General features: G+C 35.0%; 1 protein-coding gene across 1 annotated transcript in view; it reads left to right on the forward strand.

Annotated features, from left to right (window-relative positions):
* The window catches only part of LOC150108627 (uncharacterized), a 327,730-nt gene that overhangs the window by 187,107 nt on the left and 117,681 nt on the right, over positions 1–22,942 (forward strand). Inside the window, exon 7 of the mRNA XM_090390495.1 lies at positions 13,922–14,015. Coding sequence (XP_090246621.1) covers positions 13,922–14,015 — 94 coding nt within the window. The remainder of the gene's footprint in view (positions 1–13,921; positions 14,016–22,942) is intronic.

Here is a 22,942-nt window from a genome sequence, read left to right on the forward strand (position 1 = left end):
CATTAATTGAGCTTGTGCAGCAGGCCAACAGAAGTAATATTTATTTGTTAATAAATGCATGCATTTATAAGCATTCCATTTAGGCTTTTATTTTTGTAGACAGAAGACGTCTTAAGCTTGTGCGGCAATAATTGAGCTTTGCATTGTGTATTGAAGGCTGATGCTTGCTTGTCTAGTCAAAGCTACCTTGGCTTGCTCAGTTGTAGGAGCTTCAAGGTCCTCACAGCAGCACTATGATTTCATGCGCACACATAGCCATTTCACGTCGTCTCACTCTGTTGCTTAAACACAGGCCATACGCAGTCAGCATAGCTCTAGCCAGTGAGCTTCAGCCAGCCTTTACAAGCATGCGTGTTGCTTGGAAAATTAAGTCACAACCAACTTTTTATGACAATGTTATTGACCAGTTCATAAAGAACCACCATAGGGTAGAATTTGTATTCAAGTAGCTAATAAAAAGATAGAATATCATTTGTAAAATAAATGTTGTATTTGTATGATTAAATGTACATAAATTTCTAATTATATAGTTTTAAATGGTCAGTATTTCATTATTCCGCTAATCAGACTTCAATCACACCTCTCACTCCCTGAATGATAACAAGAGTAAGTGAATTTCAAGACCAACATTCGCACCTGCAATACTTAGTCTTTATTTGAGTTAAGTCAGCAGTTAGAATTGAAGGAAGTACAGAAAGATGGTTTAATGTTAAATATGGTGTCAGACAAGGATGTACATTATCCCCTCTGTTATTCATTATCTATATGAATCACAATATGAAGGAAAGTGATATTTAACCTGATATCAAAATTGGAGATGTTAATCTCCGCACTTTGCTTTATGCAGATGATGTTATACTTTTGGACCACCATGAGGGTGGTCCAAAAAGTTCTCGTTCTCGACCACAGATGGCAACATTATCGGCAAGATTTTTTTTCTAAGTTGGTACATCTGTCAAGTATCCATGTGAAATTGCAAGTCATTCTATCAAGTAGTTTGTTTTATACAGCTGTCTGAAGAAAAAATATTGATCTGAATCCCTTGAAATGGATAAAATTGAATATTGTCCGGTGATAAAATTCTTTGTAAAAGAAGGTTTAATGCCAAAAGAAATTCATAAAAGTTTATGGGCACTCTTCTTCATTTTTTCGAGAATTAAGAAATGGGTTGCCAAGTTTAAACATGGCCATATCATTCTTGAAGATGATCCACGTGAAGGACGTCCCAAAAAAGTGTAACAACACCAGAAATCATTGATCAAGTGCACAATATGGTGTTGGATGACTGGTAAGTCAAAGTGCGTGGAATTGCTAAGACTATAGGCATTTCAAAAGAATGTGTAGGATATATTTTGCATGAAGAATTGCAAATGAAAAATCTTTGCTCAAGATGAGTGCTGTGCTTGCTCACAGCAAATCAAAAATACACATGAAAATCTCTGAACAGTGCTTGGAGTTTTTTAACAAGAATAAAACTAATTTTGTGTAGGAAAGGTCATGGCATAGGTGTTTTGGGATGCTAAAGTCGTTTTGTTTATTGATTATCTTGAAAAGGGTAAAACAATAACCGGAGAATATTATTCCGATCTTATAACAAACTAGATGGAAAAATTCAAGAGAAAAGACCCAGTTTCAGAAGGAAAAAATCATCTTTCATCAGGACAATGCGCCTGCCCACAAAGGTGTTTTGGCAATGGGAAAATTAAAAGATATGCACTATGAATTGTTGGAAAACATCCACCCTATTCCCCAGATTTGGCTCCTTCTGACTTCTATCTCTTCCCAAAACTAAAACTCTTCCTCGCTGGTCAGTGTTTTTCTTCGAATCAAGAGGTGATTGCAGCTGTGGAGGGGTATTTTGCAAATCATACTGAGAACCACTACAGGATCAGGATAATGGTGCGTAGCATCGCTGGAATAAATGTATTAGTCTTAAGGGAGATTCTGTTGAAAAATAAAAATAATTTTGAAATTATAAATTCGTTTTTTCATTGTTAGGCTGGGAACTTTTCAGACCTCCCTCATACTTCTAAATAAATCTGCTACAAGTCTGCAAGATTTCCTGACTAAGTTGAATAACTGTTGTAATAAATATGGTATGAAGGTCAGCAATAAGAAGACAAAAAAAATAGGCAGAAGCATTGAAAATATCAACTGCATTGTGAATGGAGAACTGTAGACCAAGTAAAACATTTCAGCTACTTAGGCATGATTTTTAGTGGGAATAGTAAATTTGTCTGTGCAGTTAGCCAAGTGACTATGCGCTTTGCAAGCATATATCTGGAAAAGGAGTGTCCTGGGTTCGATTCCCGTCTCTGACATGAGGGGCTTAGGATCGTTCAGCGACATAGCCAAGTTAACCAGTCGTGGGCGTGGACTGCATGGTTTTTCTTCCCAGTTTATCTGGGATTTTTTCATCCCGCAAGCAGGCAAACCTGCCTTGAGGTTTGCCTGCTTGCCTCTACAGACATAGGGCTAACCACCTTATCCTTGTATACAGTTGTATGAATAGAAAACTCTCGGCACAAGGTAAAAGAGGAAAGAAGATATGGAAATAGACAACAGAATCAACAAAGCTGGTATGGTACTGGAATTTATATGGAATAAGAGAGCTAAATTAGTCAAAACACTTAATTAGCTATATACAAGACAGTGTTCAAACCAATTTTAACTTATGGATCTGAGAGCTAGGTTAGAAATAAAACACTTGACCAAAGACTAGAGAACGCAAATATGAGAGTCCTGAGAAAGATTGCAGGTGTGAACAGATGGTATCAATGGCAATATCATATTAAAAACGAGGATATTAGGAAAGAACTTGACATTGTCAGCATTCAGGAATACGTTAGCAGAGCTAATCTCAGATGGTATGGTCACTTAAACAGAATGGGCGATGAAAGATTAACAAAACAAGGTTTCTCTGCCAGGTTGGCAGGAAAAAGACCCAGAGGAAGATCAAAATATAGGTGGATTGATATGTTAAAAAATGCCTTAGAAGATAGAAATATAAGATCTGATAATGTTGGAGAGTCTTGACAGGTAACAGACTGATTTGGAGGAAAATTGTAGATGAGAATTCAGTAATGATATAAGTTTTTCATGTAATACTGTCATATCCTGTGTACACCCCTTGAGGGCTTATCAGGAATTTGATGATGTTCATGGAAATACCTTTACAAAAAATAGAGATGGAACAGTACATCTGTGGGATGCTGATTGAAATGACTCAGCAAGAAAGGAATAATCTATCAGCTAAAATCACTCTCTTCTGGAGAATAGAGATTTTGGAGGGAAATTTTAGGCGTATCACTCCATTGATGCATATAAACTGTATCCTAAGGATGGACAGATTTAGTGTTTCTAGAGTTAGTAGCCATTAACTGGATTTATGGAAAATAGCATATTGAGCAGAAAAATACCTAGCTTTTTAGTGGCTGAGGAAGCTGCTGATGTGGTGTGTTTTATGTCCAGAGATTCTGGAGGCAAATTTCATTGAAAGGAGCAAGATCTGAACCAATCTGGTGATTTCTGTATTACTTAAGATAAATGTAGGTGAGCCAAGCGCTCTCTCTGCAAGAAAAAAGGAAGACTGTTTTGATAGCATTAAAGTTAATCAGGTTATCCTTGCTCCCTAGTGAAGGATGGTACAGAGATCAGTGTTTGCAGCACTGGTTACAGATAATCTTGAAGGTTGAAATATCTGAGGTTTGTCAAATGAGTGGGATTATAGACAAAGCTCTTTGGTTGGAAAGACTTTTGTTCGAATCCTGTCTAGGATGCAAAGACCCTTTCTCAGGACTCTTCAACTGAAGGTGAGTCAAGTCTCATATGAAGGCGGCAAGGTTTTTCCTCTCAGGAACTAAATAAGCCTGCCAGGAGAACACACACAATTTACATACAGAGAATACTTATACACATAAGTCTAACCATCTTATTTTAGAATTATGGTTATGAAATTCAAGGATATATGTGGAAGGTCATCGGCTGGGCACTTAAGAGCCTGTTAGAACCACTGACGAAGATGAATATTTTTCAGTTTGACATTAGCATCATTAAAGTTTACACAATGACAGTAGAACTTTAAGGAATGTTTTTACTTGCTTGTATTATTTCTTAATCGGTTCTACAGCATATTTTAGTTGTAATATGCTAGCGTTAGTAGAGAAATTTAACTTCTAAAATTTGTATTTTTATCCATTAAATTTATTGCAACAACATTCAAAACATATCTAAATAATCAAAATGCAGATTAAAAGTATAATATATGAAAATGCATAAACTATGACCACATCAAAAACTGTAATTATTTATTGACAGTGATCACTTAAAATAAATTAAGAACAGTTGACTAATCAATTCATTCCAGTGGTATGTATGTACACTAGATCAGTGCTTCTTAAACTTTTTCCACTCGTGACCCTTTTTCACCTGAGAAATTTTTACGCGACCCTGGGTATATATGTATATAAAATAAGTATACAAATCAAACATTTACTGATAATGAATCATAAAAAAATTTATTTTAAAACTTTTCTTTGGTATACATATAATTTACCATTTACATAAAGAATTACAAACAATAACCTCGAATCTGAATTAATTTTTGGTCATTGTGCATTCAGAAACCTTTTACTGTTACCAAATTTTTCATGACCCACAGTTTAAGAAGCTCTGCCCTAGATGATACTTATAACAGTCTGGAATACTTTCAGTTGATCTAACTAGCAGATTATGTGCAAAACAATAACACATAGATTAAAAAATGCAGGCCTGGTTGGCCGATTGGTTAGCGTATCCATTCTCCAGCCAAAAGGCTGTGGGTTCGAATCCCGTCGTGGTCATGGATGTCTGTAAAATACTAGTGGTGGTCGGCGGTATATGGCGTAGGTTGGTGGATTGAGTTGTGGAGTCGGTGCCCTCCTTCGATGAGTCCTTGGACCCCCTGGAGGTGTTATGCGATAATTATCATAATAATAATAAAAAGAAAATAAAAATAGAAAACATTAAACCAGTTACAGCTGCTTTGAAGCACAATTCCTCTAACTTTTGGCATGGATAAATCATCATTCTAGTTCAAATTTGACTGATTTCATCAGGACTTTACAATGTTCCTCAACATGTTTGCACCAGGCATATTACAGATTATATTATTACATGTTCACCTACACTGGGCATGATGCCTCAAACCATTTCATACTTCTGGTTTGCCTTCCAGCAGGCATATCACAAATTGTTACATGTGCTTTGTAGAGAAATCATAGCTGTGTAGAAGGGATAAGAATTGTTGTTTTCAGGATATATGTATAAGTAATAACTGATAATTAAAAGAATTTCTATAATTGGTTAGTATGTTTAAATTTCTAAGTGGTATAGATAATTATATTTCAACCTGCATTAATCTGATATGAAACATTTACAGATAACTGGCCATTGTGAGTGGTGCAGTACTATGATGGGGAACCAGTTTTGTGTCATCCTGTAAATTATGTGTGTGTGCATTTATGAAGTTTCCATGAAAAAATAAAAAGATTTGTGAATGTATATTGTACAGTGAATAAATTCCCCCAACCACCCTGCACACACAAAACAAAGTAAGAGTTTAATGAAATAAAGAGCCAAAGGCTTCAGTTTAGTGATGCAAAATTTCATAAGCAAAGTGGATACTAGATCCAGCATTATTTCAAAGCTGAATGTAGAAACTATGAATGTTTCATAAGTTGACTAGAGAGCTTGCAGGAATACATTGGCATTCATGAGATGCCTTAGTGTGGACTATTTAAAAGACATAGGCACTGCCAAATGCCTGTATATTTGCCTTTTAGTAGTCCATTTTGATAAGGTTTCACTGACCTGACAGCTGTTTCGAACTGGTTAGTTCTCTTCAGTACTAAGGAACTTGAAATGTAAGAAATGTATTTTTCATAAGCAAACTCTTGTTGGTGCATGAGTAAGAGTTTGTTTTGCTTACACAAAAATAAGAGTTTGTTTTGTGTGTAAAACATAAAGCAGGAAAGTGTGTAAAGCAGTAATGCAGTAAAATATTCTAAAAACCTATTTCAGAATATTATTATTATTATTGGATGAGTCAGAAGACTCATCACAGGATTTCTGTTATTCACAGAATACCTATCATGCTTCTTAAATTCATTCAATGATGAAGCACTCACCACTATCTCTGGCAACCCACTCACCACCCTCCAAGCAAAAAATCTAGTCCTAATAGCCTTGCTAACCACACTCCTGCACAATTTCCAAGGATGTCCCCTTGTTCTCTCCCTTCCTACCATCTACTGATAAAAAAAAAGTCTTCAATGTCAGCTCTATAAAATCTCTTTAATACTTATATGCCATTATTCTCTGAGTGATATTTACAATTTTTGCTATATGACCCTGAAACTTCAAATTCCTGTCTACTAAAACTCCAAGATTCCCTAGCCTCATCAGTTTCTTCAAGCATAATCCCATCAATATAATATGACATTGGATATCTAATCACACCAAAGTGAATGACTTTACATTTATTAACATAGAAATGACAGCAACTTTCACGTCCACAATTCCAGCTTATTCAAATCATTCTGTAAGTATTGCATTTCAGCAGCACTCCTGATTACTCTACCTATTTTTGCATCATCAGCAAATAGCTGTATGTCACATGTCAAATCCTTCCCAATGTCATTAATGTACAGATTGAATAACAGTGGACCAAGGACTGATGATCCTTGTGGTACACCACTGGTTACCTTAAATTTTGCAAACTTCCATCCCCTCATATACCACTTTTTTGACATCTGTCAGTCAGCATTCTCTTATTGATGCTAATGTTTTTTTATCCAATCCCATATTCTCCAATTTATGCAACATTATTCTATTCTGTATTCTGTCAAAAGCCTTAGCAAAATCCAAACATATCATGGTATATCTATTCCCCTTGTCTAACTCATTGGTAACATTATCATAGAATGTGAGCAAGTTGCTAAAACATGACCTTCCTTTAGTAAATCCACTCTGTTTATTGCAAAGTAAGATTCTCTATCAGCCCATTTCTGAATGCAAGCCCTAACCAACTTTTCCAAAATCTTCACCACTCCTGAGATACTGATTGGTCAATAGTTGAATAAATTGGTATTTGCACTACCCTTGTGCAATGGGATTACCATACATTCTCTCCACTCCTGTGGAATCTTCCCAGTTCTGAGACTCAAATTATATATCCTGGTCAAGAGAATAGCCAATTCAGCTGAACACTCCTTTAGCATCCATGCTGATATCCCATCAGTTACTATTGCAGACTTCTTATTCAGTTTGTGCAACAGCTCTAGTACTTCCTCCTCATCCACATGAGTTGCCTCATACAATGAAGCGGTAGCGAGTTCAATGTTGCATATACCAAGTTGATAGCTTTTGAGAAATCATTTCCCATGATTTCTCACAGAGTGGGAAAGCAACAATTGACAAGGCAAGTCTTTGGTCCAGATGACAGTTAAAATCCCCAAAAGATCAATATCAAAGCAGCTTAATGCAGTCAGTAGTAGTAGTAGTAGCAGCAGCCTAGAAGAACAGAATTATAAGATCTGAGAACACTGCAGACTTTACAACTAATAGATTAACTTAGAAGAAATTTGTTGATCGCAGGCTAGTAATAATATAAACTTAATTATGTTGTATTATCATAGTCAGGGCTCCAGAAATCCACTTACCACAGGCAAGTTATCAGAGACAAGTGCCAAGTGAATTTTCAGTCTCATTCTAAATGCATTCAAAATATATTGCTTCATATTTTTTGCATAATTTAACACATTTCTTGTTTCATTTTGAAACATCATCTCATTCACTATAAAAGTTATTTGATCATGGCTGCCTCCAGTGAATGTAATAAAGAAGTTTTATATTCAATCAGGGATAGTATCTTATGTAATTAATTTAATGAGCTAATTCTTTCATAGATTGTTTGTCCTGTGAAAAGTTAGTTTGCATGAAGATACCCTCAAAGATATTCCTCACTGTTGTTTCCAAAATATGATGTAATTCCAACCCATTTTTGACAATATTCATTCTCAACTTCCATGGATGACCTCGTGTCCTTTCCCCACCATCCAGAAAATAAAATATTCCATCTACTGAAATTCTGTATAACCCTTTCAGAAGTTTGTAAGTTTCAATCATTTCTATCTTCTTTTTCCTGTTTGATAGTGTCTGCAGCCTACAAATTCTCAGTTGTCTTCCTAATCTGTATTTACAATCCTGATATCATTTTTAACGCACTCTCTCCACTGTATCAGAATCACCACAGAAACCAGGAGAGCAGACCTGCGCACAATAGTCCAAGTGAGGTCTATTGACTACACTATTTATCTCACACTCCATATGCAGATTAATTTTGAAAGAGCTAACTATTCTCAGACATGTTATTTTGCATAACTTGCAGGTCATCACCACTCATAAAAAAAAATTAAAGATGATATTATAATACAAAATAAGACAAATTTATATTCTTCTTATTTTCCCAATGCCTAAGATCTTTAATCCTTAAGTAGGTTTGCAGTTGTAATGTTGTATTGGCATAAGCTATTTTCACAATTCACAATATGAATTAGCTTAGAGTAATTATATACTTGAACATTTTTACATGATTAAAAGGCTTTTTTAACAGTGTTATTTATAAAAACAATTGTTTTGGCAAAGACGAGTAAAATCACATTATTGACATGACATCATGAAACGTTAGTCTAGCTCTGTTGCTAGTGTTCACCGTTTTCAGTTTTCATAAACTAAATTATTGTCTTTCCTATTGAATTTATTAATATGGATAATTTATATAAATTTACCTTTATTTTGGACAACAATTGAAATGAAATGCAAACTAAACATTTTAATTTGTAAAACAGTGCAAAACTAATGTTATTAAAAACACTGGAGAAAATACAGGCGATAAAATTAAAGTATGCCTGTTTAAGGCCTTGTGGAGTGCCACCCAGTGATCCAAATGCTGCGAAACTTTACAGGAATACACTGTGCATCACGCAGATATGATATCTGGGTGGGTGAGTAGTTCCAAAATTCACCCCCGTGGGGTGCTGTATGATGTACCAAATGTAGTAGATGTAGTGATTTTACTGTGTATAAGAAGGAGAGAAGCAGCACAAGCATAAATAACATATTTTTATTCACTTCCATTATGCATTCACAGGCTATACTGTTCAGTGTGCTGCCCTTTCCAGTATGCCACAAACTGCAAAGGTGCAGTTTGTGTTCAATGAAAGAATGCAGCTGGTTAGGACTGATGATGGGTGGGCAGGTTATCAGAATGATCCTGATAAACCCTGTCTTTGAAAAATCCCCAGAGCGAGAAGTCACAGGTGGTCAGATCAGGTGAATCAAGGTGGCCAGTGCAGTAGGAAATGCATGACTGATCACTCTGATCTCCATGAAATGTTTTCAAATAATCTCCTGTATGGATTGACTGATGTATAGAGGGAGCCCCATTCTGCATTAAAATGAATTAATCCATGCACAGCCACTGCTGTAGCTGTCGTGCAACAAAATTGTTTATCATATCGTGATACCTCTCGGCAGTAAATGAACAGGTCACAGGACCTGACTGGCAAATGCCCTCAAAGAAAAATGGTCCAATGATAAACAAAGCTGTAAATCTGCACCAGACAGTAACTTTGGATGGATGCAAAGGATTTTTTTTTTTTTTTTGGGTTACATGCAGATTTTGCATATCTCATACCCAGGCAATTGTGGGTTCACAGCTCCATTCAGGTGAAAATGAACCCCATCTCCCCCACAGAATCATCCACAACCACACAGAATCCAACTCCACTTGAGCAAGAAATGTTAAAGCAAATGTCAGTCAACTTTCATAATCCAGTGGGTGCTACTCCTGTGTCAGGGTTATCATGAATGGGTTGAAATGCAGAATTTTCCAGACAGCTGTATTAAGACACATGGATGTGCCTTAAACAACTGTCTGGAAAATTCTGCATTGGAACCAATGCTGTTATTCATGGCCTGCTTCACAATGGCAAAGTAACTTCATTCACTTGTTGCGAACTGATTGGTTTGCCAGGTCTAACTCCCAATGATCCATTGCTTCAAAATGATTAATCATTCTTTGCAGAGCACATGGAGATAGTGGTCCTTGTCAGCATTTGTTCAGGCAATGAAATTCGCAGAGTACAGCAACAGCATTGCAGTTGTTTAGGTAGTACAGCTTCGCATGTGAAGCACGTTGGGGTGTAGTTAGTGCCATTAGGGTGGACAGTATTAACAACCAAAATGAAGGGAAAAATCTCATGTCATCTTTGTAAACCCTTCTGGCACCTACTGAGTTGCATGATATGCAAATTCCAATGCTGAATTTGCATATCATGGTGTTTACAATGCCCCTGGTGGTGAATTTTGAAACTTTTTTCCCCTCTCGGATATTGCTTTTGCATGATGCACAATGTATTCCTGCAAAGTTTTGCAGCATTTCAATCATTGGATGTCACACCACAAGGCCTTAAACAGGGATACTTTAATTTTGATCATCCTGTAGCTCTGTGGTGTCATCAACTAAAAACAATTAATACATTCTTCATACACTCCAGGATATGCTAGAGGGTGGAGTTTATCCCTAGGAGAGTGGATCAGTGTTACTAATTTGACACATGGTTTGAATGTGGTGTGAAAGTTATATTTTATTAGTACTTTGGCTATCTTTTCAGATGTATCTCAAATATAGGGGATAGGAATTGTGGCATTTTGTTCTTGTGTGTTTGAGGAGAGAGAGAATTAGGAGAATCATGTTGTATTTTATCGATTTTGTAGGAGCTGTAGCCATTAGCAGGAAAGTATGGCAAATATAGTTATGTGATTAGAGCTGATTACTCTTGCTCAATGTGTTTCCAGCTGATCTGATAATTTTTCTGGAAAGTGCAATGCAGTAATAAATACTCCAGTACTGTATACAAAAATGTAATGTTATACTTTTGTGCATGGTGTTATTTCACTACAAACAAAGGTTAAAATTGATTTAGAAAATATAACAAAATAGACCTACACATTTTAGCATTCATGAGTTAGTTATTAATATCCTTATGGTTCATATAGTGATTTCTGACTTATGATCGTTTCAATAGAATAATCCATTGAATACAGCATACGGGAAAAGTAGCATCAAGTTTAAAGCAATTTCCTCTGCTGAAGAGCCTCTGTAGCTCAGTCGGTATAGGCAAAGCCCTTTGGTTGGAAAGACCTGGGTTCGATTCCCGTCCATGACATGAGGAACCTTTATCTGGTCTCAGATGGAGGTAGAGGATTTTTTCATCCCTCAGAACAGGCAAACCGGCCTGTGAATACACATGGATCTATAGTTAAAATATATATGTAATCCCTCATTAGGAGGGCTCAACCATCCTAAGGGATGGTGGAGGATAGGGAGGAGGAACTCCACATGAGTAAATAAATTTTTTTAAAAATCTGCCGATAATATTTAATCTTTGTTTTCTTCATGGGCAATAATTAACATTTTTATTTCTTGCTGCAGTATGAATGTGTTTTGAGAGGAAGTATATGGAAACAAAGAGAATTAATCTTTTATTTCGAGTTTCTGACTTAAGCAGCACGTAATGGAAGAAACGTGATGTTTTTAGAATGTTGGATTTGTTGTAGGTAGTGTGGGGAAAACATGTTGACAATAGGTAGAAATTGGTTAGGACACATCTGACATATGCCATATACAACTACATACCAAGAATCAGATGAATAAATAGAGTAGAAGTGAAATGAATAAACAGTGAAATTAGGTAGAGAAAAAGCAGTAATTAGCAGTAGAGAAAAAGAACTTATGGAGGAGATGAAACAGTTATTAATGATTAGTTTAACAAGAAATATAAAATGCAGACTTACAACAAGCATTGTAAAAAAATGAAAGCAGTGGGATAGAAAATTGACCAAATGTCCAAAGAAAATTCAAGAAAATACTTCTATGTAGCATACAGAAAGATAATGAATTTAGAAAAAGTGATACTAATGAATGGTTGTGGTGGTATAGTGATAGCAAAGAATGTAGTGGAATTATTTAATTAACACTTTGTCATTATATATTGTGCTAGTGTAAATGATGCTGTGTAGTATCTTGAAAGAAGAAAAATGCTAAGAGAGAGAGAGGGATAGAAGTTAAAGAATCAGTGTTGAATAGGCTAGATATTAATAAGGCTATGGGAATGGATTACATTCATTAAAAGTCTTGCGATGTGAACGGTCCCTAAGCAGAAGGAAGAAGGCAAAATAGTGCCACTGCATAAGAATGATTCTAGGATGGATGAAATCCGAGATCAATAAGAAATTACTTAAGATTTGGAATCATGAAAGAATGAAGGATGATGGTTCACAGTATCCTGAAGTTAATAGAACATGTCAAAGGTATTTCAAAAGCTTTGACATGTTTGACATTTCAAATGGAGATAATGATTATTGTGCCACTACACGGCTGGATCTTTTCAGTAACAACCCATTTAGTGCAAGAACTATTTTACATCCTTCCATTGTTTTGTGTGACTCCAGCAAAAAAAAAACCATGCCAAAATCAATGTTAACATCATGGAACATTCCCTTGAAGTATACACACAGCAGAATGTCATCAATCCTTTATTGTCTTATTAATTAAGATTACCTAATGCCTTGTATACATCCTGATAAATCTTCCTCCACCATTGTGTCCCCACCAAAACATTATATTATATCACATTCACCAGCATAAAATACTTGAATGAATTAGTCATTAAATACTTCTGTATCAACTCATGTGGTTACCTCTAAAATTTTTCTTGTCCAGTATTATATTCCATAATCATTCTTTCTTCTACTGACCACATATTCAAGAACTCCCTGCAATTTATCTGTGGTAATATAGCTCACTGTTCTAATACTATACTTTACTTAATGTCTGCTTAATTTATCTTATTCTTTATGTCACTGAAAGGAAACCTCATTAGAATCCTGACAAAAAAAGTTGCCTCCGTAGTGCATTTGGAAGAACGATGGTACATTGTGCCCTTCGATTGGAATAGGCCTAAGTTCGATTCTCGTCGTGACGGGAGGAATCTTTATTTGGACGATTTCAATCAAAGGTGAGTTAGCCGATCTCATACGGAGGTAGCGGGGTTTTTTTCTCCTGGAAACTCGGGTTTTTTTCATCCTGCATACAGACAAATCGGCCCTTCAGAACACGCGCAATTTACAGACAAAAAATACTAGTTGTGGTGGAGGTGGGCGGTAGATGGCGTTGATGGAGATGATTCGTAGTAGAGGTTCGGTGTAGTTGTTGAGACAGTTGTAGGTGTCCTCCCGCGATGAGTCTTCGGACTCCTTGGAGGTGTTAGGAATAATAATAATAATAATATGCTGAATTCTAGCAATAAAAATGTATAAGACATTTTACCTAAAAGTGAGTTAGTTCATGCTATTTCTCTCCCAGCTGTTCAGAAAACATGCACGTATCTCTACGTGTGTTGACTTTGCTGCTTCATTTGCTTTGATTGTTATTCTGACTGCCACCCAACAAAATTCCAGAGAATATGTATTTTGCTTTATATTGAGCATTTTATGAGGGGGAGAGGTGTCTGAAAAGTTATGATAAATACCTAAAACAAAAATGGTATTAAAGCAACAGATATAATGACAAGAATTTTAAAACCCTTTAACTCTTATATTTTATCAAATTGTAATAATTTGTTCTTTTTTCTTTTAGGATATTTAAGAAGACATAAAATTAATTAATTTTTTTTCTAGGTATCAGAACTTTCCAGATCCTCCTCGTAATTAATTGAAAAGTTATGTAAACAGAATTCATTTGTTTTATTTATGTTTTAATGTTAATTTTAATTCCTTAATCAAAACATTACCACAGTAATTTTATTCATACATTCAGGTATAATCAACTAACCTCCATTCCTAAGTCACTCAGTAGTTGTACCAATATGACAGAATTTAATGTGGAAAATAATGCAATTTCTCAACTTCCTGTAAGTACCTTCTCTTACTTCTATCATAATTGTAAATATAATATAAAGATACCTTTATATTGTTTAAAAAAAAAAAGAGCCAAACATTGTGCTTTTAGATGTTGCACATAGGAACTTTACCTGTCCATTAATAAACCACTAATGATTAACTCAAGCTTCCATCAGTTATTTCCTGCTAAAAATTCTGGCTTTCTATTACGCGATACATGTAAATCATTCAGAGAAAACTGTCATAATATACTGGCCTAATTGCATTGACCATAAATTCAGTCAAACAAAATCCTGATGGATGATGTTCTTTTCCATGCTTTGTGGTCCATTACCACCAACAGCAAGAATTTCTACTGCAGAAGGATATGTTTTTTTAGTTGATGAAAATGTCAGCATAGATCATCTAGGTAGTAGATGATTCTTGGTGTCCAGTGAAACACCATTTTACTTATATCAGAGGTCTGAAGTGGTTAATGCAGTGTTTGGTTCCCAGAAATAATGGCTTCTATACATATAGAAAAGCTTAGGTTTGGTGTCATTGAATATTATAATAATGCCTCACAGTATAAACAGCACCAAGAGAAGAAAAAATAAATTTATTGAACTACATCTTCAGAGTACAAATTATAATTTTGACAAACACACAGCACTGAATTTAAAACAGCGTAGAAGCAGTTCAAATTGTAACAAAAAAAGAAATAAAGAATATCCTAACAATTGTTAGGACATTAGTTCTTTTTTAGTTTTTTGACATTATCTGGCATGAATATTCCATGCCAGAGAATGCCAAATGTGTAATACAGTCTTTTTCATCTTCTGTCTTTTCTGTTTTCTAAATTCTCAAAATCACTTTTGAGAATTTAGCCTTCTTAATCTTAAAGAGTGATTTTCTACAGTCAAAGATAACTGACTGAAAGGTGATACATACATGTAACCTATATGGAATGTGAAGAGCTAAATGGGACTTTCAGCCATATGTCTGATCTTCATCTTCCTTTGGTGCCTCCCATAATGAACAGTATTGATGGTCTAGTAATTTGACCAAATTGTATTTTGTATCAACTTAAACCACACATGCTGCATTTTGGTGTAATACAATCAAATATCTTACTGGCTGAGGTAGGGAAGATACTTAAACAAGGTTTCCCTGCTGTTTTCATCAGTTAATGAGTGAGCTGTGAAAATCAATTACTGTAACAACCTCATGCTCATTTGAATTGAAAATAATGCTATCAACATAAGCAATATTGATGGAAAAGAGGTGGAGCCAGAAGAAGAATTATAAAAATACTTTATTGATATAAATTGGTGTTAATAAGGTATTTTTGTGATCTTAGATACTTCTAAATAATAACCTTAGTATTCAAACACTCATCAAAATGATAACCATCCCAAGTAGCAGCCAATTTCAAGCAGAACAAATTTCGAAATGGAAAATTCCATTTTTGGTCCCACTGAAGGTACAAGTAGTGAAAAGTAGTTACTTTGAGTCATTACAGAGGGCATCTGGCATGACAAAGTTAGTTCTAAGTGAAGCCTAAACAGCTGCTTTAAAAATTTTAAGAAATTTAATTTCTTAAAATTACAGGCTTACAGAAATGTTCTCAAAAAGTGTGAAAAAGAATAAGGACAGGACTACTACTAATAATAATGGTAAATACCTACTTGATTTCTGTTCAGAATATCACTATTTTACAACATATTTATAACTTCAGTAGTCATTCTTCTTCTACCTGGTGCACAAAGAGTACATTGCTTCACTAGTTAATCTTTTTTGAGAACCTGTGTAGCTTAATGGAAGTGGTGTTTGCACCCACAGTGCTAAGCCACCTAAAGAAAGACAGATTCAATTCTAGTTGCCGACTAAAGAAACTTTTTTTCTAAATCTTTCTTCAACTGGTTCCCAGGATAGTTGATCTCTGGTATGGCAAGCATGTTTTTTCTCCCGAAAACTCAAGAAAATTGACCATAGAATCCACACTGTTTCAGACAATAAATATAATGGTAGGTTTAGAGACCACAAGGTAGCACTTGTCAGCTCTCTTCACTGGATGCCATTTACAATTAGTGATAGCGTTGGTTCAGATATCTCTGATTGACTGCCAGTGAAAATTGACCTACCTCTCTGTCTCCCAAGTTACATAGGACTAAAATGGCTTCACCTACTCCCCATTGGAGAATAAAAGGAGTTAGCAGAGTGGATGTGTGCTGACATGGTCTTGCTAGTATTATTATTATGTAACACCTCCAGGGAGTCCAAAGACTCATCGAGGGAGGACACCTACTCTACAACTCTGTCTCCACCACTCAATCCACCAACTACAACAAACCACAACTACCAATGCCATCTACCGCCCACTACCACCACTAGTATTTTCACAATCACAAACATCCATGCCCAGAGTTGGATTCGAACCCGCAGCCTTTTCGCTGGAAAGCAGATGCGCTAACCACTCGGCCAACCAGGCTGGCTTTTGGTCTGTATTGATGTTTCTCTGAGTATTTTCTCTTTCTTTTACTGTCATGCTTTCTTTGGATGTCTCACATTTTTTATCTTGTGAATATCCAAACAATCTTAGCTGTTATTTTTGAATAATTAAACAATTTAACTATTTAAATGATTTAACCACTAAACTTATTATTTTTTTGTCTGGTTTATCTCTTTTGGTTTGCTTTCTCTTTCTGAGACATTAATCAGCCAATTATTTGTCTGAAATAGTTTTTGCTTCATACATCAGTGTAGTAAATAACACATTGTACTGAGAGTGTACCCCTGTTTCTTATCTCTGCTGTTGTTAAAAAGTCCTCTAATCTGATTTGCTATTGCCAGTTCATTCTTATTTAGTTTTGACAGTTCTAATAAATTCTTTGAATTCCTTGGATCAAATGTTCTCTTTCTTTCTTTCACATAATATTTTATGCAGTATCCTGTCAAAGATATGTTTCGAAATCTAAGAAGCAAAAGAACTTCTTATCCATATTCAATTATTTTGTTACATACCGTATGTGTCGGCATATAGGACGACCGGCGTATAAGACAAGGCCTAAATTTTAGGCTATTTTTAGGTTTTAAGCTTATGTCGGTTGTATAAGACGACCCTCCCTCTCCAATTTCTTCTTTCTTGTATTAATGCAACATTAGGTATTGTTGTTATATCCGTTATTTTTATATCTATGCAGCATAGATTTAATATTTACGCAAATTACCCTCATTAAAAGTGATTAGCCCCCATTTTAATTAATTATTAATTTTGCATTTTTTTTTATTTTAGTATTATTAAAATTGTTATCATTTAAAATCATGGAACCAGCAACAAAATGAAGAAAGTATGAAGCTTGATTTAAAATAAGGGTAATTGAAATGGCAAAGCAAACTAATAACTGTGCTGCTGCAAGAAAGTTTGACGTAACCAAGAAGATGGTAAGAGAATGGAGGAAGAAAGAAGATATTTTTAAAAAATTACCAAAGAAAAAATGTGTGATGAGAACAGGGATCACCCGATGGCCACAACTGGAAAATCACGTTGCAGAATGGTTATCTTGTTACAAGAAATACGATTAGAGCATATGCACTAAAATGGTCAAGATTGAATCTGGATGAAAGTATAGAATTTCAAGCTACTTCAGGATGGTGTAATCGTTTTATGAACAGACAAAATTGGTAATACAACAAAAAACGAAAATTGCTCAAAAACTATCAGCAGATCTTGACCACAAACTTACCAGTTTCTAAATTTATTATTCAGTTGAGACAAGAACATAAATTTCTATTGTCAAATATTGGAATGAATGAAACTCCTATGAGCTTTGATATGATAAGCAATAAATCAGTGGAGTCTAAAGGTAGTAATAGTGTGCTAGTTTGAAGTACAGGTCATGAAAAAACAAGATTTACAGTTGTGTTGTCATGTTTGGCTGATGGAACCAAGTTAAAACCAATGATCATCTTCAAACGTAAAACTAAACCTAAAGTAAAATCTCCTTCAGGTATTTTTGTACATTTTCACGAAAAAGGATGGATGGACGAAAATGGTGTGAAATTATGGATAAATAATGTGTGGAACACGCGACCAGGCAGTATAATGAAAAATGCAGTTTATTAGTATGGGATATGTTTCGTAGTCATTTAACTGAGAATACTAAAAGTCTTCTAGAAAATAATATATTGCAACCACTAAACGTCTGCTTGAACAAACCATTTAAAGATCACATGCGAGAAGAGTGGAATAATTGGATGTTGACTGGTGGAAAATCATTTACAAACGGTGGATCTATGCGTGCTGAATCCACTTGATATGTTGTGCAATTTTGTGATCAAAGCATGTAATAAAGTAAAAGTAGAGACTGTAATAAAATCATTTAAAAAGTGTGGTATCTCTAATCTTATGGATGGTACGGAAGATGATCTGTTGTGGGACACTGATGACGATGAAAATGAAATCAATTCACTGATTCAAACTGGGATCCATATGATGATCATTTAAACAATGAATCTGAAGAACTATTTTCAACAGATGAAGAAAATTAACATGAAAATTGAGGTTAATTTTTTTTTTTTCAAGACTTGCATCTATTGTAATTTTTTAAATAAATTTATGTAACAAAAAATTAATCTGATTTGTTTATAAACACTGCCTATTTTCTTATATAACAGTGTATTGTAACTACCTAAATGTTCATCCAAGAAATTAAGCTTTCCTTTTTATACTCGCCGTATAAGACAACCCGTGATCTCGTGGTGTTTTCTGTAGTATTTGAGTTGTGTTATACGCCGACATATACGGTACCTATCAGCCTGTAAAAATTTGATCCTAGATACAATTGTTTGGTTGGGAAGCCACACTGAATTCCAGTTGCATTTCAGTTCTAATCTCCAGTCTAGCTTCTAATATCCACACAGATTTTCCACCAAACATAAACTTCTTGATTGGAAGGCAATTTCACATTGGGTTATGTGGGCAAACTTCAAAATGGGGAAATGAACAATGAAACTTATTTGTGTCTATGGTTCTACAAACTCTTCTAAAGGAAGAAATAGAGAAATAGTCCTTAAAACAAGCAGCTGACATAAAAAAAAATGAAAAAATGTGGTCCTTGTTGGAGATCTCAACAGCAGAGTAAGAAATGAATCCTACAATCATATGAGAAACATTTTAGAAAAATTTGGAGAAAAGAGCAAAGCTAATAATAATAATGATAACGGTAAGTACATGCTGGATTTCTGCTCAGGATGCAGACTACTTGTTATTAATATCATGTTCTAACATAAAGATGTGTTGCAAGTTCACATGGAGAGAGAGAAAAGCCTCATTGACTATATATTATTGTTGATGGTGATATCTTCACGATGGACAGTGATATAAGAGTACAGGGGATTTGAAGTTGGAAGTGATCATTATTTAGTTTTACATAGGATAAAAATGAATATCACATTGAAAACAATATGTAAGAAAGTTTTTAAAAAGAATTAAAGTTGTGCAGCTTTTTCTGGTAAACTGTAGACTTAATTATACAGATATTATTCAAGAAAAAATGAAAATTTTCAAAAATAAAAACCAAACTTTGCAGTCTCAGAGGCAAACAACAAAGAAAATATTGATTGATTTAGCTAGAGAGGCATATAGTGAAGTCATCTTCAAGGTTACAAAAATAAGAACACTGAGGTGGACACAAGAAGCAGTCCTGGAAAAGAAGAAGAAAGCATACCAAAGGCTCCTTAGCAAAAAAGTCAGCAGCTACCTTAAAAGAATACAGAAAAAATAAGTTTATTTTTTCTTTATTATTATTATTGAATAGCTGTTGTAATAGATATGGTATGAAGGTCAGCAATAAAAAGACAAAGACAATGAAAATAGGCAGAATCATTGAAAATGTCAACTGCGTTGTGAATGGAGAACCTGTGGAACAAGTAAAACATTTCAGTTACTTAGGCACGATTTTTACTGAAGATGGTAAATTAAATATAGAAATAGACAACAGAATCAGCAAAGCTGGTATGGTGGGAAGTCAATTGAATAAATTCATATGGAATAAGAGAGAAATTAGTCGGAACACTAAATTAGCTGTATACAAGACAGTGTTCAAACCAGTTTTAACTCATGGATCTGAGAGCTGGATCAGAAGTAAAACACTTGACCAAAGACTAGAGACCGCAGATATGAGAGTCCTGAGAAAGATTAGAGGCATGAACAGATGGCATCAATGGCAATATCATATTAAAAATGATTATATTAGGAAAGAATTTGACATTGTCAGCATCCAGGAATGCGTTAGCAGAGCTAATCTCAGGTAGTATGGTCACTTAAATAGAATGGGAGAGGAAAGATTAGCAAAACAAGTGTTCTCTGCCAGGTTGGTAGGAAAACGACCCAGAGGAAGACCAAGATATAGGTGGATTGATACAGTACCAAGTGCCTTAGACGATAGAAATATAAGATCTGATAATGTTGGAGTCTTGACAAGTAACAGACTAATTTGGAGGAAAATCGTAGATAGGAAGTTAGTAATGATGTAAATTTTTCATGTAGTACTGTCATATCCTGTACACCCCTTGAGGGTACATGGCAGGAATTTGATGATGATGATGAGAAAAAATAAGAGACCTAAGGTATGTGTAAAAGTAGCTAAACAAAAGTTATGAGAAGACTGGTAAGAATATAGAAGATAAATATCAGGGAGATAGCAAAATGTTTTGGAAGCTATTGAAAAAGCTTAGAAATGGAGGAAAACTTACTGAAAGGACTGAGAAGAAAGAAGTAACATGAGTAATGGTGGAGATAGTGTGTGTCCTTATAAGACACAAGGACACACAAACCTTTGTAGTAGTGGATTTATTTAGTAGTATAACATCATCTGCATAAAGAGTTGAGTTGAATATCTCTTATCCTCATATCAAGTTTAATGTCACTTTCCTTGTAGAGCTATGGCAGATTCCAAAAGCAGTCTCTCAGATTTAAATCTGTTTCTTCATAAGAAAAAAGTCCCCCCCTCTCTGAATATTCTGATCCAAATCAATGGTATGGTCTGCAACTGCTGTGTAAATAATGTAGGTATATTTTACTTTCATTAAGACGGATAATATATGCTTTATTCACTTTTACCATGTACTCTGATCATTTTAACTGACTGGACAAAACTTGTAAATAGATTGGAGTCACTGCTTCAGTGGGTCCTTCCCCTGCTGAATAAATCAGCAGGGGAAGGACCTGCTTCAGAGTGTTTTGAAAAGAAAATGGTTGAAATATTACTCACCATATGGCCACACTGTAATGACAATGTATTCTTTTCCGTAAAGCATGGATATGTTGAAACTTTTTTTAGCATATCTTAACAGCAAGCACTCTAGCAAAATTAGTTGCAGTGATTTTCTATGGTAAAACAGAAAAAAATTGTCTGTCTTGCCTTGATGTTCTAGTTAGTCATCTACCCAACAGCTCATTGTCTTGTCCATCTACAAGGAACTTAAATAATAGTTAAATAGTTAAATCCATCTTTCACAACATCATCCCTCTCAATAGTATGGTATCATTAAAATATTGCATAATAGATTGTTTGGAAAGTCCTCTATTTGAATTCCATCTCTTTGAAAAGGTGAGTTGACCTGTTTGATACAAAGTTTGCAGAGTTTTTCCCCTCCTAGAAACTTTTTTAACAGCAGGCAAACTGGTCATAAGAACACACGTGATTCTAAACAAGTTAAACTATGTAATAGAACTATCTTCGGAACCATACCTACTTGTCCACTGAAATTAACTTTGTCCATTACTTTCTTAGACAGTGACTTTCCCAAAATTCGACACTTTTTCTCCAAAACTAGTTGCAGAACATCCTTGACATCCCATGGTTTGAAAAAGTAATATCAAGTCTTTAAAGATATGACATTCAATTTTTCCAGAAGCATTCACTTTCCACATAGATGAACTTGAGTATATCCATCAGTCAGTCTGGAGTCACAGATGATGCCATCTCAGTGAGTGGTTTTGGCATCTGCCACAGCTCTACATCTTTTCCCCTAACCTAAATAAATATGGCTTCCTTACAGTACCAAAAATCTGAGAGACTTATTGTGAAACCATTAGCCTAACAATTAAGATACTTTTACCTCAGTATTATTTTTCTTCTTTCTGTGTGCCTGCCTGCACTTGCTATCTGTATGTATCTATAAAGATGTCTAATTGATCTTGACAAATACAGACTCATTATTGAATAAAATTTAGCTAATTATTTTTCCATATATTTCTTTCTTACATTAGACAAAAATATGAATGATAATTAGTGTTGTATCTGCATGATGAACTACACACACACACACACACACTTAATACTGTTGCCTAAGTATGACAATAGGAAGTTGGCAGAAATGATGAATGGTATGATGGTTAAGCTGTGCATTTTATTAATGCATGGAGTGAATTTGAAGGAAAGTTAAAATGGTTTAAAAGAGATTAACTGAATTTGAATGGGTTTCATGCTAGACATCTGGGTAAGAAACAGAATGCAAAGGTGAATTAAGTATGGAAGGTAGGTTAGGAAAGGAGACATGAGGAAGCTGGATATAAGGGTGATCGTGAGAAATTATAACAGGGTAGAGCACAGAGTGAAAGAATACATGAGTGAGAGCAGCCAGAAAATATGTGGTCAAAGTAGAGTGAGTGAAGCAACAATAGAAAATGCAGTAAATCAAGTTGCAGGTGGGGTGGGAGATACTGTAGACATCCAGATGTATGTTGGGTACCAGTGAAGTAAACTTTGCACTTTAGAAATCAGCGTGGTCAAAGTTTAGTAAGTGATGCAGCATAGAGAATGTATAATCAGAATGAAGAGAGAATAGATGAGATGAGATGACCTCATCTCATCTATTCTCTCTTCAAGTATTGTTTGAACATGTTCATAATGTAAAGGGATGAATGGATTTGAAGTACAATAAGACAGGTATC

This window comes from Typopeltis vanoorti, chromosome 3 (genome assembly GCF_054136105.1).
Source record: "Typopeltis vanoorti isolate ZY-2024b chromosome 3, IOZ_Tvanoo_1.0, whole genome shotgun sequence".
NCBI classification, from domain to species: domain Eukaryota; kingdom Metazoa; phylum Arthropoda; class Arachnida; order Uropygi; family Thelyphonidae; genus Typopeltis; species Typopeltis vanoorti.